This window comes from Sinocyclocheilus rhinocerous, unplaced genomic scaffold (genome assembly GCF_001515625.1).
Source record: "Sinocyclocheilus rhinocerous isolate Xijiao unplaced genomic scaffold, SAMN03320098_v1.1 scaffold561, whole genome shotgun sequence".
NCBI classification, from domain to species: domain Eukaryota; kingdom Metazoa; phylum Chordata; class Actinopteri; order Cypriniformes; family Cyprinidae; genus Sinocyclocheilus; species Sinocyclocheilus rhinocerous.
Genome location: NW_015641041.1, coordinates 387,612 through 400,185, shown reverse-complemented (window position 1 = coordinate 400,185; position 12,574 = coordinate 387,612). Strand labels below are relative to the sequence as shown.

The following is a 12,574-nucleotide window of genomic DNA, read 5'->3' as shown; positions in this document are numbered from 1 at the left end:
AAATAGAAATAGGAAACTACAATTAGAAATAAATATTTTTTATAGCATAAGCATATTAAGGGAGGCACAGATAATTATGTTAAACTTACAAACTAAAAACGAACACAAATAAATTATTTAAAAAAAAAAAAAAGTTACCCTAATTTATTAATTTAATTTTATTATTATTATTATTATTAATGTATTAATTAAATTAATTATTTTAATAATTTTCCATCAATCCTAATAAATATTTTTAATTGTAGAAGTATTTACTTGATTAACTGTTTTTTTGTTTTTTTTAATAATGTGCCAAAATGTCTTTTTGTTAACATAATGTGCAGGTCGAATGAGCGGTTAGCGGAGGCCAACACTAAACTCCTGAGCGAGAGGCAGCGCAGCAAATCTCTGCTCACCAGCAGTATAGTGAACGGCGGTTTAGGGGGCCCCGCTCTGGATGTGGCATCTCTGGGCTCCGTGGGGGCATACGGAGCCTCTCTGGGACCCCTGAACAGGAGCCTGGGCCTCGGGACGCCTCTGCTGGGTACGGTAGGGGAATCGCAGAGCAGCCGCGTAGAGGCCTACCTGGCAAAGGTGAGCGATGGTGCATGAAGTCATTTCACTCTCATGTAGACTGTGAACAGGTTTCCAAATGCTGCACCACACTGCCTCAACATTCAACACTAACCATGTTCTAATACTTACACCCAAAATAAATCCCATGTCCGGTGGTGATTCTAAAACTAACAAACGATTATATATTTTCTCCTTCCACTATCTTTCCCTTCATAAACGTAGCAAATAACCTTCTGGTCTGTTTTTCCTGTGGCTACTGTCTGGACTCATATCCTCTTCTGTCTCTGATATCTTCAGCTTCTAGCTCAAAAGTCTGTTTCTCACCTGTCCTCTCTGCAGCCTGATACCTGAATTTATAAAATAAAAAATAAATAGAAATAGGAAACTACAATTAGAAATAAATATTTTTTATAGCATAAGCATATTAAGGGAGGCACAGATAATTATGTTAAACTTACAAACTAAAAACGAACACAAATAAAGTGGCTACTGTCTGGACTCATATCCTCTTCTGTCTCTGATATCTTCAGCTTCTAGCTCAAAAGTCTGTTTCTCACCTGTCCTCTCTGCAGCCTGATACCTGAGCAGGTGTGTAGCTGATGTGTGCAGATCTCTGACTGTCAGAACACACACACACACACACACACACCTGCTTTAATGTGTCTCTGTGGCTTCACACAGCTGTTTATGGGAGAAAACGTTGAGTCACAAATCATGTTGAATAGATATTTTATTAATTCTGAGCAAGATTTTAATTAGATCAAAGCTTAATTGTAGACTTACACTGGGTATAGGGATGTTACTTTGCACTGAGTAAATACAGCTGGATAAAACAAAAACTGTCCGTCTTCATTTCAGGCTGCAAAGCAACAAAATGTGATTATTTTAAAGGGGGTGATTCTTTTCTATACCCACTGTATCTGTGCATTACAGCTTCTAGTACACTGTCATTTTATAAAAAACATTTGGGAAAAAAAGGCATCTTTGTTCAGAATTAGTTATTTAGTATCATTCATGTACTTTTATAGTATTTATTAATATTTTGAATTCACTTTTATTTTTATATTTATTAGATCAAAGCTTAATTGTAGACTTACACTGGGTATAGGGATGTTACTTTGCACTGAGTAAATACAGCTGGATAAAACAAAAACTGTCCGTCTTCATTTCAGGCTGCAAAGCAACAAAATGTGATTATTTTAAAGGGGAGTAATTATTTTCTATACCCACTGTATCTGTGCATTACAGCTTCTAGTACACTGTTGTTTTATAAAAAACATTTTGAAAAAAAAGGCATCTTTGTTCAGAATTAGTTATTTAGTATCATTCATGTACTTTTATAGTATTTATTAATATTTTGAATTCACTTTTATTTTTATATTTTCAGTTTTCATTTCAATTTTAGTTTAAATTTTGTAATTTTGTTACATGCTTTTTTCATTTTTATTTATTTTATTTTTTTATATTTCTATGTAGTTTAAATAGTTTTTCAGGTTTTGTTTGAATAATTATATATGCAGTATATTTAGTTTTAATAGTTGTAATAGTTTAGTAGATTATTTTAGTTTTAATTAAGTTTTAAGCTAAAGTTTTTTAATCATATATATTACACTGTCATTTTATAAAAAACATTTGGGAAAAAAAGGCATCTTTGTTCAGAATTAGTTATTTAGTATCATTCATGTACTTTTATAGTATTTATTAATATTTTGAATTAACTTTTATTTTTATATTTTCAGTTTTCATTTCAATTTTAGTTTAAATTTTGTAATTTTGTTACATGCTTTTTTCATTTTTTACATTTTTTAAAAATTTCTATGTAGTTTAAATAGTTTTTCAGGTTTTGTTTGAATAATTATATATGCATTATATTTAGTTTTAATAGTTGTAATAGTTTAGTAGATTATTTTAGTTTTAATTAAGTTTTAAGCTAAAGTTTTTTAATCATATATATATATATACTTTTCTAAAAATGGCATGTATTAAGTATGCAGTATACAACATTAAAAACATTGTTTTATGCTACATTGTTGTATAGTAGTTACCTTATTCAGTTTAATTCAGAAATCAGCTTTTAGTTGTAGGAAATAAACAAATCATTTTACATTTTAATTATTTTGTGTAAAAATATTAACTTTTGGGAGTTGGATCAGAGACAGTTCAATCATCACACTGGAAATGGCAGTCAAGCGCATTGCATTGTGGGATACAGTACTGAGTGCAGTGTGCTCTGGATGTTAACTGCACATTTTGACAAATGTTGTAGGTCATCTGGGTATTTAAAGGATACAGAAAATTGACATACTGTGTACAGCATACATAATACTGAAGTAGCATGAGTACCTGAACATTTATATTTAAACGGGATCTACTATTTATGATCAAATGTGTGATTTAATATGTTTTGCTATTCTCAGGTCAGTAACTATTAGTCCAATTTTGAAGCTCTTTTTTGATCCTTTTTGGGATCATTTCTCATACTAATATACATGTGTAATTGATTCAGTTCAGCATCAGATCTGCTGTTTTTTTTAATGCCCCTGATATTCACAACAGTCTTTATTTAATATTATACTAATCAAATTTATTATAATTATATCACTAGCCGGGGTTACCTTACAGCCGTTTGTTCAGGCATAAAATCATTAAAAGAATATCAGGTCATGTGACACTGAAGACTGGAGTAATGGCTGCTGAAAATTCAGCTTTAACATCACAGGAATAAATTACACTTTAAAATATATTCAAATGGAAAACAGCTATTTTAAATAGTAAAAATATTTTAAATTTTTTCTGTTTTTACTGTATTTTTTAATCAAATAAATGCAGCCTTAAAACCCAACGTTTTGAATGGTAGCAGATACTTTTACTAGCGTTTGGATTTTGACCAATCAGATGTGTCAAAACCATGATGTGTCTGCATAGTTATGGCTATGCATTTTTATAGTATGAATACTGTGGCAATGTAAACTAAACAATAACCTGGCTGAGTGCTAGTTTTAGGACGTGTGTTTGATGAGATGAAGTCAGATGTGTGATCTGGTTTGTCTGTTCCTGTTGCAGATGCAGACGGAGCTGGAGAAGAACATATCGAAGGAGCTGGACTACGGTGAGACATTATTATAACAAAATGTTTATATGTATTTTATGTAAATAGTCTGTTATACTGTTATTAAGATCTCACTAATTTAGATTACAAGGTATGAGAATTTAATTCTTTTGGTTTGGCCATTTAAATATCAGCAACGGCACCAAATTGCATATTTTTGCTCAGTTTGGGCCTCTGAATAATATTGAGATGTTTTTCCTCCTTGAGTATGAACTCCATATTCTCCTATATTATAGTATATGAGCCACAAAAGCCAGGTATAAAATACGAACAAAACACATGCAAACTTTAAGTTTTTTGTTTTTTTTTGTCTAAAGGTTCTATGAACTCTTTAATTTTCAGTCTATACTTTCAAATGTCAGACTTTATGGCGTTAATATGATCTTTAAGTGACCGGTTGGATCTCCACTCAAGTCCATTCAAAAATGTATTCTGTATTAATTCGATTGCGCTCAAAAGTGACTTAATTGTCATTCTCGTGTCATTCTGGAAGGAGGAACTGCCCGCATGTCCCCCGTAGGATCGGCCTCTGGATCTCAGAACCTGAACGTGACCCTGGAGCAGCCGGACCCCGTGAGCAGAGCCACTCAACAGTACCTGGAGGTGCTGAAGAAGAACTACATGATCTGACCCGCCCGCGGTCAGTCCACACACTGTGAACACAATCAACTCGAGCGCCATAACCCACTCGAGAAACACTGATGAACCGCCCTAAAAGCCCTATGGATTTATAAAACAGGAGTTTGTTTACTAAAGCAGTTATGGTGCCTCTTTGTGGTCATTAATGGAACTGGTCCTGTTCTCCCAAAAATTTGCTGGCCATCTAAAGATGAGTTTGTTTCTTCATCAAATCAACAGATTTGGAGAAATGTAGCATTGCATCACTTGCTCACCAATGGATCCTCTGCAGTGAATGGGTGCCGTCAGAATGAGATTGTGATGTTTTTATCAGCTGTTTGGACTCTCATTCTGACGGCACCCATTCACTGCAAAGGATCCATTGGTGAGCAAGTGATGCAATGCTACATTTCTCCAAATCTGATGAAGAAACAAACTCATCTACATCTTGGATGGCCTGACGATAAGTTTATTTTCAGTACATTTTCATTTTGGGGTGAATTATTCCGTTGATGGCCAAGTCTATCTGAACATGTTCTTCAGAGTTTGTTTAACATATTGTAAGGCTCATTATCAAAGTAGAATATATTCATACTTGTAAAATCCCAGTCACCAGACTGATTCCTGCCGGTCAGGAATCATGCAGCCTTGAGATAAGTCATAAAAATGAGACATAAAAACAAACTCTGCGGAGACTGAAAGGAGCCCGTCTGTCTGGACTTGTGTATTAGTGCTGCAAAAACAACACAACCATTAAGGGCCAAAGTTTCAACACTACAATCAGTTTGTGATATTTAATCGAGTGTGACAATGCACTTTTGTGCCTCAGGAGCAAATGAACTGTGTGTTTAGGTCGTTCTGTCATTGGTGAAGCCTGAGGTTTGGAGGTACGTGTGAAGTGCAGCTTTCAGTGTTGCGGCCTCATTGCGAAGACTTGTTGTTTTTGTCATATGTGGGTTTTAGTTTATATGTATGTATATATTTTGGCTGTTTTAATAGTCGAGGCATATTATAAAGAGTGTCACATTTGTACCGTTAATATTATTGCCAAGTAATGAAAATGGTACATTCTTGACTATCGTGCAATATACTCAACGTATTTTAATTTCAAATGACCAAACTCTCATTTGGAGATGTTTTTGGAAAATGAATGCTATACTTGAATGAGACACAACTAGATAATGACCTGGTGATTTTCTAGAGTATGTGACAGTGTCACCGCTTCGCTGTGCTCAGGATGAATCTTTTCGTGTGTATGAGTGAATCTCATGAATTGTGCCAGGTCATATTTCAGATGTTGCATAAATTATATTTTGCATAATGTTAATAACATTTAAATTTTTTTTTGCATTGTGATATTTTCTTGACAGTTAAGCACATTTTACCCCCAAATTCTCATTACTGTAATGAAAAAATTATTAAAGTGTATGTGTATATATATATATATATATATTAAAAAACAAATCAAATTAAATAAAACAGACACTACAATGTACAAATGTAAATTTGAATAATATATATACATGTATGTGTGTAAAAAGATATAGAAACAAATATGTAACCAAATTTGCTTTATTGTTAATTACAAAAACTGCTTAACTTTAATTTGCATAGTCAATAAAACAATGTTTTTTGCATTGTGAGATTTTCATTTAAACAGACAATTAAACCGATTTTACCCCCAAATTCGCATTGCTGGAATAATTAATTTTTTATTAAAATACAAATTAAATAATTCAGTAGAACAGACACTACCATGCATGTACAATTATACTATATGTCTGTGTGTTTTTATAAAAATATAAATATATTAAAAAAAATATATATATATATATATACACACACACACATTTTTGGTGTATTAATGACAATTGGAGGGGAAAATGTGCTCAATTGTTAATTGTGCAAAAAAAGTCTTAAAAATAGTCGTTTTCATTATGCAAAATTTTTATAAATTTTTTTTTTGTGGTGAAATATGACATGAGCTAGTTTTTAATAGTTTTCATCAGTATGTTTTAGTTTTTGTCGACTGAAATATCCATTGTCTCTTCCAAGCATTTCAGTCTTGTTTTTGTCTTGAAATGTTTTAGATGTTTACATTGAGATGTTTCGTAGCTACAGAATGAACATGGGCCTTGTTGTGTTTGTTATTGTCTCAAAAATGGTGAATCACTTTCATTATGAATATAAAAATCAACCTTTATTTATCTTGCAACATTTTTATAATTTTTTTTTTTTGTGGTGAAATATGACATGAGCGTGTTTTTAATAGTTTTCATCAGATTCATCAGTATGTTTTAGTTTTTGTCGACTGGAATATCCATTGTCTCTTCCAAGCATTTCAGTCTTGTTTTTGTCTTGAAATGTTTTAGATGTTTACATTGAGATGTTTCGTAGCTACAGAATGAACATGGGCCTTGTTGTGTTTGTTATTGTCTCAAAAATGGTGAATCACTTTCATTATGAATATAAAAATCAACCTTTATTTATCTAATATAGGAAATTCAGCAGCACGAATAAACACTCAGTTCTGTGACATCCGGCTTTCTTCTGAATCAGTCAGTCAGTGATGCGTCTCAGAATTTCTTCATTCTCCAAATCACAAAACCCAAAGAAATGGATGGATATGTGACTGTAAGGAACACAGTGTGAGGCCTGAGCTGTGAGAGGTCATCTTCTGAATCCTCCTGATGAGTCTTCAGCAGAACCTCAGGTCGTTCTCCAGTTTGTAGATTTTAGCCCTCAGGTTCTTCAGCTCACTCTGGACCTTCACTGTGCGACTGTTGGTCTGTCGAACCTCATGGAGAATCGCCAGGTCTTGATCAGGGCCCACGTTGAGTGTCAACTAGTGAAAGACACAGCCATCAAAATCTGCATCATTATTGATGCTAATTTAAACAGTTGTTTGTCTGCCGATTTCAGATAGATTCATATCAGACAATTTAGTGATTGTGTGAAGCTGAAAACCTCAAGGAGACACAAACGCTATATATTCTTAAAGAAGACATAAATGAGAGAAATGACTGACTTTAAAGAGATATTTCTCCACGTCTTTGACTTTCTGCCGCAGGTGTTTGATGTCGGTCTTGAATCCCTCCACCTCCATGGCGCGTCTTTTCTCCAGAGCTTCATAACGTTGAGTCATCAGCTGCAGACGTTTGGCCATCTTATCAGAGCGCTCCTAAAAACACACATGCACAAAAATCAGATGCTAGTTTGACACTAAAGCAACCGCAACACTTCAGTAAAATATCAAAATATTTTCATGTCAAAAGCATCTCACCCTCATGTGCTTCAAAATATCACTTTTAGTTTTTTAATGAACATACAAGGAGATATTTAACACGTTTCATCTCGAGGAAATTCAGCTAAAAGTACATAATAATTTCTTTGTTTGTTTGCATACTTTGAAGATCTCTCGGCCCACGTCACCTTCCTCTCTGATCTGGGACAGGTCCGTCTCCAGATTGACACACTGCTCTCGGTACATGTCAGCCAGTTTATGAGCCTGTTTCAGTTCCTCCTGCAAAGCCTGCTAGGAAAAAAAAAGAAGACAAAACTCCTTGTGAGACCTGGATAAAGTCTTGTTTTAAAAGATGAAGGAGAATGTGATTCCTCCCTATAAAACGGTTTTCAATCAAAACATACTTATCCTGCACAAAATTACTATAAAATGTAAAATTATGTCATTTATATGTACAATTTATATGCATACCTATACATTATAAATATAATAGATAACAAATATATAAAAGTTATATATCAAAATCTTTTATGTGAAATATCTTATTCAGGTCAGTACTAAAGAAAAAATAACATGCATTTTACTGCAAGGTGTATGTAAACTTTTGACCACGACTGTATGTATATATATATATAATTATTATTATATATAATTAAACAATTATATGTGACCCTGGACCACAAAACCATGAATATCTGGAATCTGAGGGTGCAAAAAAAAAATCTAAATATTGCGAAAATCGCCTTTAAAGTAGTCCAAATGAAGTTCTTAGCAATGTATATTACTAATCAAAAATTAAGTTTTTATATATTTACGGTAGGAAATTTACAAAATATCTTCATGGAACATGATCTTTACTTAATATCCTAATGATTTTTGGCATAAAAGAAAAATCGATAATTTTGACCCATACAATGTATTTTTGGCTATTGCTACAAATATACCCCAGCGACTTAAGACTGCTTTTGTGCTCCAGGGTCACATATATTATTCTATTAAAATTGTATAAAATTATATATTATACATTTATATTTTTATTATTATCATCATATTTGGGGGTCCTTGGCATTAAAAAGCTCTGCCTTGGCTATTCCAGGCATTTGTGCCATTTCAAAAACATAAGTTATTTAAAACAAGAAGGAAATCAGAGCTGACACACATCAGCGGTCTGACCCTGGTCTCCTCGCGGTGTGTCTGGCTGCTCTCGTGTTTGGGCTGCATGATGAACAGAGCGTCTGCGCACGCAGGAGGAGGCTGATCATTGTGCATTTATATTTTATATAATATTTTTATTACCAAATATTCATACAAAATTTATATTATTTTATATATATATATATATGTTTAAAAATATTCATAATATTTATACAGATATTTAATTTTTTTATTTATATAATTTTTTGTGCTGGATAAAACATGTTTTAATTCAATATGTATTTGCAAATAAATTTTGTGTTAAGCATTAAAATACATTTAATAAAGTTAATTGTTAATACATTTATTAATATAAACACGTTCAAAAGATTAAGGTCAGTAAGATTTTTTTAATGAAATTATTAATTCTAATCAACAAGGATGCATTAAATTGATCAGAAGTGACAGTAAAGTCATTTATAATGTTACAAAAGATTTATATTTCAAATAAATGCTGTTCTTTTCAACCTTCTATTCATCAAAGAATCCTGAACAAAACGAATGTATCACAGTTTCCACAAAAGTATCAAGCTTTATAATATTAATAATAAAATGTAATATTAAACTGTTTTCAACATTGATAATAATCAGAAATGTTTCTTGAGCAGCAAATCAGCATATTAGAATGATTTCTGAAGATCATGTGACACTGAAGACTGGAGTAATGATGCTGAAAATACAGCTTTGCATCACAGAAATAAATTATACTTTACAATATAATCACATAGAAAACAGTTCTTTTAAATTATAATAATATTTCACAATTTTACTGATTTTACTGCAATTTTGATCAAATAAATGCAGCCTTGTTGACCGTGAGAGAGACACACACACACCTGCAGCAGTAATGTCTGGTTGTCTCTCTTGTACTGCTCTGAACTTGTAGCATCTTCTCCGTCTTTGGACGATTTCTTGCTTCCTGTCGTTTGAAACAACACATGCTGTTAAAACACAGACAAGATAACTCCATCTCAAAATAACATCAAGATATCAATCCACCCATAAAACTGCAACAATTTAGTCAAACCTTTCGCTGACACAGGCCTCGGTTTCACCACCTTTGATTCCTCATGTGATCTCAGCTGGACCTTCTTTTGAGGGATTGTGACCTAAAAACCATATTGTTGCAAACCAAAATAAAGCATAATACTTCACAAATGGCCACATGATATCAAGATGAGCTAGATTTGTATTGTTTTGAACCTTGTGTGGAGGCTCGCGGTGGAAATACGTGATCTCGCCTGGATCTGGACCTACAAGTGCTAGAAGATGCTGGATCTTTTTCCGGTCCTCCAGCTCTCTGTGACAGTAAAGACACTTCAGCCTCAGATATGATGTTTGTGCTCTGGTGTCCGTGATGAGGAGACATCTGACCTGATTTTGAGGCGGTCGTTCTCGGCGTACAGTCGCAGCGCCTGCTCTCGCTCCTGGAACAGATATACCTGCATATCACTGAGAGCGTTCTGGAGCTCTGCGATCTCCTCCTCGCGCTGACGCACCTCCCACTGCAACTTGTGCTGCACGAACACACACCGCATTATATGCACACGCAAAAACTAATAACAGAAGCACAAACTAATTATAGAACATCCATGAAGAGCGGAGAGAGCAGAAACATCATCCAGGTGAATGGAGGTCACCTGCTCCTCCGCGGTGCTCCTGTACTTCTCCAGCATCTGCAGCAGGTCATCATGTTCTCCATCAAACTGCGCCACCTTCTGCCTGTAGAAGTCCAGCAGCTCGCGGGACGGCCGCAGGTACGCCAGACGCTCGGAGACGGAGGGCAGCGGAGACTCGCGCTGCGGGCTGAGCTCAGGACTGACACGAACACAGAGAACGAGGAAGAGACACTTAAAAGCGTGGCATTTGGGATTTCAGACATGCTCGGTTCATGCATATGGTACCCAATGGTATAAAATAGTGTTATTAATATTGCAAATAATAAATAAATATTCATGAAAATAATTTTTTTTTAAATCTTCAAAAAAATTAGAAAAAATAAATAAAAAAATTTATATATATATATTTATTTTTTTAATAATACTAATTTTTTCAATTCATTTTAACCCCCGGAATTCTCATTATCATAATCCAACCAGATGTTTAACTTATGAAATTATTTTAAAATTCCCATTATTCTTGATGACTTTAATTACATTCTCACATATAATGCAGTATTTTGTAATACAATGGTTAAATTAAAGGCACAAAAACTAAAACCAATATGCAAAATGTATAGATCATTCATTTGAGAAAGATTTTTGCCTTATGGTAATGAGATAATAAGACTACCAGTGGAAAATATGCTTAATAAGCATGGATATATATATATATACAGTGGGTACGGAAAGTATTCAGACCCTTGTAATGTTTTTGAAAGAAGTCTCTTGTGCTCATCAAGGCTACATTTATTTGATCAGAAATACAGAAAAAAACAGTAATATTGTGAAATATTAATTTAAAATAACGGTTTTCTATTTTAATATACTTTAAAATATAATTTGACATATATGGGATATTCTAAATATAAATGATATTTACCTTTTATGCTCTTTTGTAGGAGGAGAATCCATCATCACAGTGTATGGCCTAAAACTTAAAAAAGACTTTAAAGTGATGCACTCAAAATACATTAAAAAAATATATATTAAAATTAATTATTTTATTTATATCTTATTCTAAGGTAAATTTATCTCAATATAATGAGCTGTAGGTGATCTAACTTTACTCTAAAATTAAGGTAAATTAAAAACAACATGCAATATATCAATATTCATAAAAATAGCCCAAAGGAAAGCTCTTTTGTTGACACACGTTACCGGTGTGATCAGTTACGGTTGTCATGTAAACAACCGCTTTACGGAGGGAAATTTGAACGAACAAAGCGTTATACAGGTTTATTTAGACCAAGAATCTGTTTACAGCCTAAATGATCACTTTAGTCACTTTATTTATTCATCAAACTGTCAGGTGTGCAGTAAATATTAATGTTTATGTTATAGTTACCTTCTGCCTGCGTGCTCGCTTTTAAAACACGCCGGTTAGAAACCGGAAGTCTCTGTGTTTATTGGAGCGCGTTCTCACTGCGTCGCGTTTGCGCAGCACCAACGCAGCCTTGCGTCAGTTTCCAGCAGCAGGCGCCTGTCGGTTCTGCACTATTGCCTGCTGACACACACCGCTCTGGGATTGATTTAGATAAGAGCCACACACGGACCTCCTACGTGGCCTTTAGAGCTAGAAAAACATGTTTGCCAGCTGCTGATAGCATGTGAGCTAATGGTTAGCAGCGCAGGAGGAGTCATGCTCGGGTCAAAGTAGAAACACTGTCTCGTTTCTTCTTGTATTTCGTGGGAAAACATGGCAGAGATGTTTCCCCGCTTGAGTATGTTTAGAATCGGATGGAGAGGAGTGAGATTGAGCAGGAAAGTCACTAATGCAGCTGCTTCTGCGCAGACGCAGCGCCGCTACAGCACAGTGAGTTCACGCTCATTATTATTATTCATAATTCAGCCTTCAGTAATAATAATAATGAGCCGTCAAACACCAAAACGAGTGGTGTTATGGGCAAACAGGCTTGTGTTGTGGTTCTGTTTTCATAAGTTTCGGGTCAAAATCTGGCTGTGTATCTAGACAGCATTTTCGGTCCAAAAATGAACATATTATATTATAATCAAGTGTATATTAGGTTATATAATATTATAAATATTTATATATATATTATATGGCTATTTATATACTTTTCTTTTCTAAAATATAAAAATTAAATAGTGTGTGCGTGTGTATAATTGTATTATTATATATATAAAATTAATAATATTATTAATTTTCTTATTTTAGATGTAATATTTTATATC

The 12,574-nt window shown here is 33.7% G+C and overlaps 3 protein-coding genes across 3 annotated transcripts in view; 2 read left to right on the top strand and 1 right to left on the bottom strand.

Moving 5' to 3' along the window:
• LOC107754329 (ankyrin repeat domain-containing protein 26-like) overlaps positions 1 to 4,516 on the top strand; it is a 29,636-nt gene extending 25,120 nt beyond the window's left edge. The window contains exons 31-33 of the mRNA XM_016570734.1: positions 324 to 573; positions 3,619 to 3,664; positions 4,158 to 4,516. Coding sequence (XP_016426220.1) covers positions 324 to 573; positions 3,619 to 3,664; positions 4,158 to 4,294 — 433 coding nt within the window. The 3' untranslated portion in view covers positions 4,295 to 4,516. The remainder of the gene's footprint in view (positions 1 to 323; positions 574 to 3,618; positions 3,665 to 4,157) is intronic.
• Positions 4,517 to 6,737: 2,221 nt separating this feature from the next.
• LOC107754361 (coiled-coil domain-containing protein 77-like) lies at positions 6,738 to 11,786 on the bottom strand. The gene is made up of 11 exons (XM_016570780.1): positions 11,725 to 11,786; positions 11,262 to 11,315; positions 10,361 to 10,526; positions 10,095 to 10,237; positions 9,924 to 10,020; positions 9,748 to 9,829; positions 9,557 to 9,639; positions 8,700 to 8,780; positions 7,689 to 7,814; positions 7,311 to 7,463; positions 6,738 to 7,127 (listed from the first exon to the last, which is right to left on the bottom strand). The coding sequence occupies exons 2-11, from the start codon at positions 11,294 to 11,296 to the stop codon at positions 6,981 to 6,983; spliced, it is 1,113 nt and encodes a 370-aa protein (XP_016426266.1). The 5' UTR covers positions 11,297 to 11,315; positions 11,725 to 11,786; the 3' UTR covers positions 6,738 to 6,980.
• A 284-nt stretch (positions 11,787 to 12,070) lies between these two features.
• Positions 12,071 to 12,574, top strand: part of hdhd5 (haloacid dehalogenase like hydrolase domain containing 5) — a 5,504-nt gene continuing 5,000 nt past the window's right edge. Inside the window, exon 1 of the mRNA XM_016570779.1 lies at positions 12,071 to 12,194. Within this exon, the coding sequence (XP_016426265.1) occupies positions 12,078 to 12,194 (117 nt within the window). The 5' untranslated portion in view covers positions 12,071 to 12,077. The remainder of the gene's footprint in view (positions 12,195 to 12,574) is intronic.

Excerpts from the sequence above, each read along its gene's own strand:
- LOC107754361 (XM_016570780.1), bottom strand. The coding sequence starts at position 11,296 with ATGATGGATTCTCCTCCTACAAAAGAGCATAAAAG. Across the intron at positions 10,238-10,360 it reads GGAGCACCGCGGAGGAGCAG|CACAAGTTGCAGTGGGAGGT; the intron begins GTGACCTCCATT and ends GTGTTCGTGCAG. Across the intron at positions 8,781-9,556 it reads ACCAGACATTACTGCTGCAG|CCTCCTCCTGCGTGCGCAGA; the intron begins GTGTGTGTGTGT and ends CACAATGATCAG.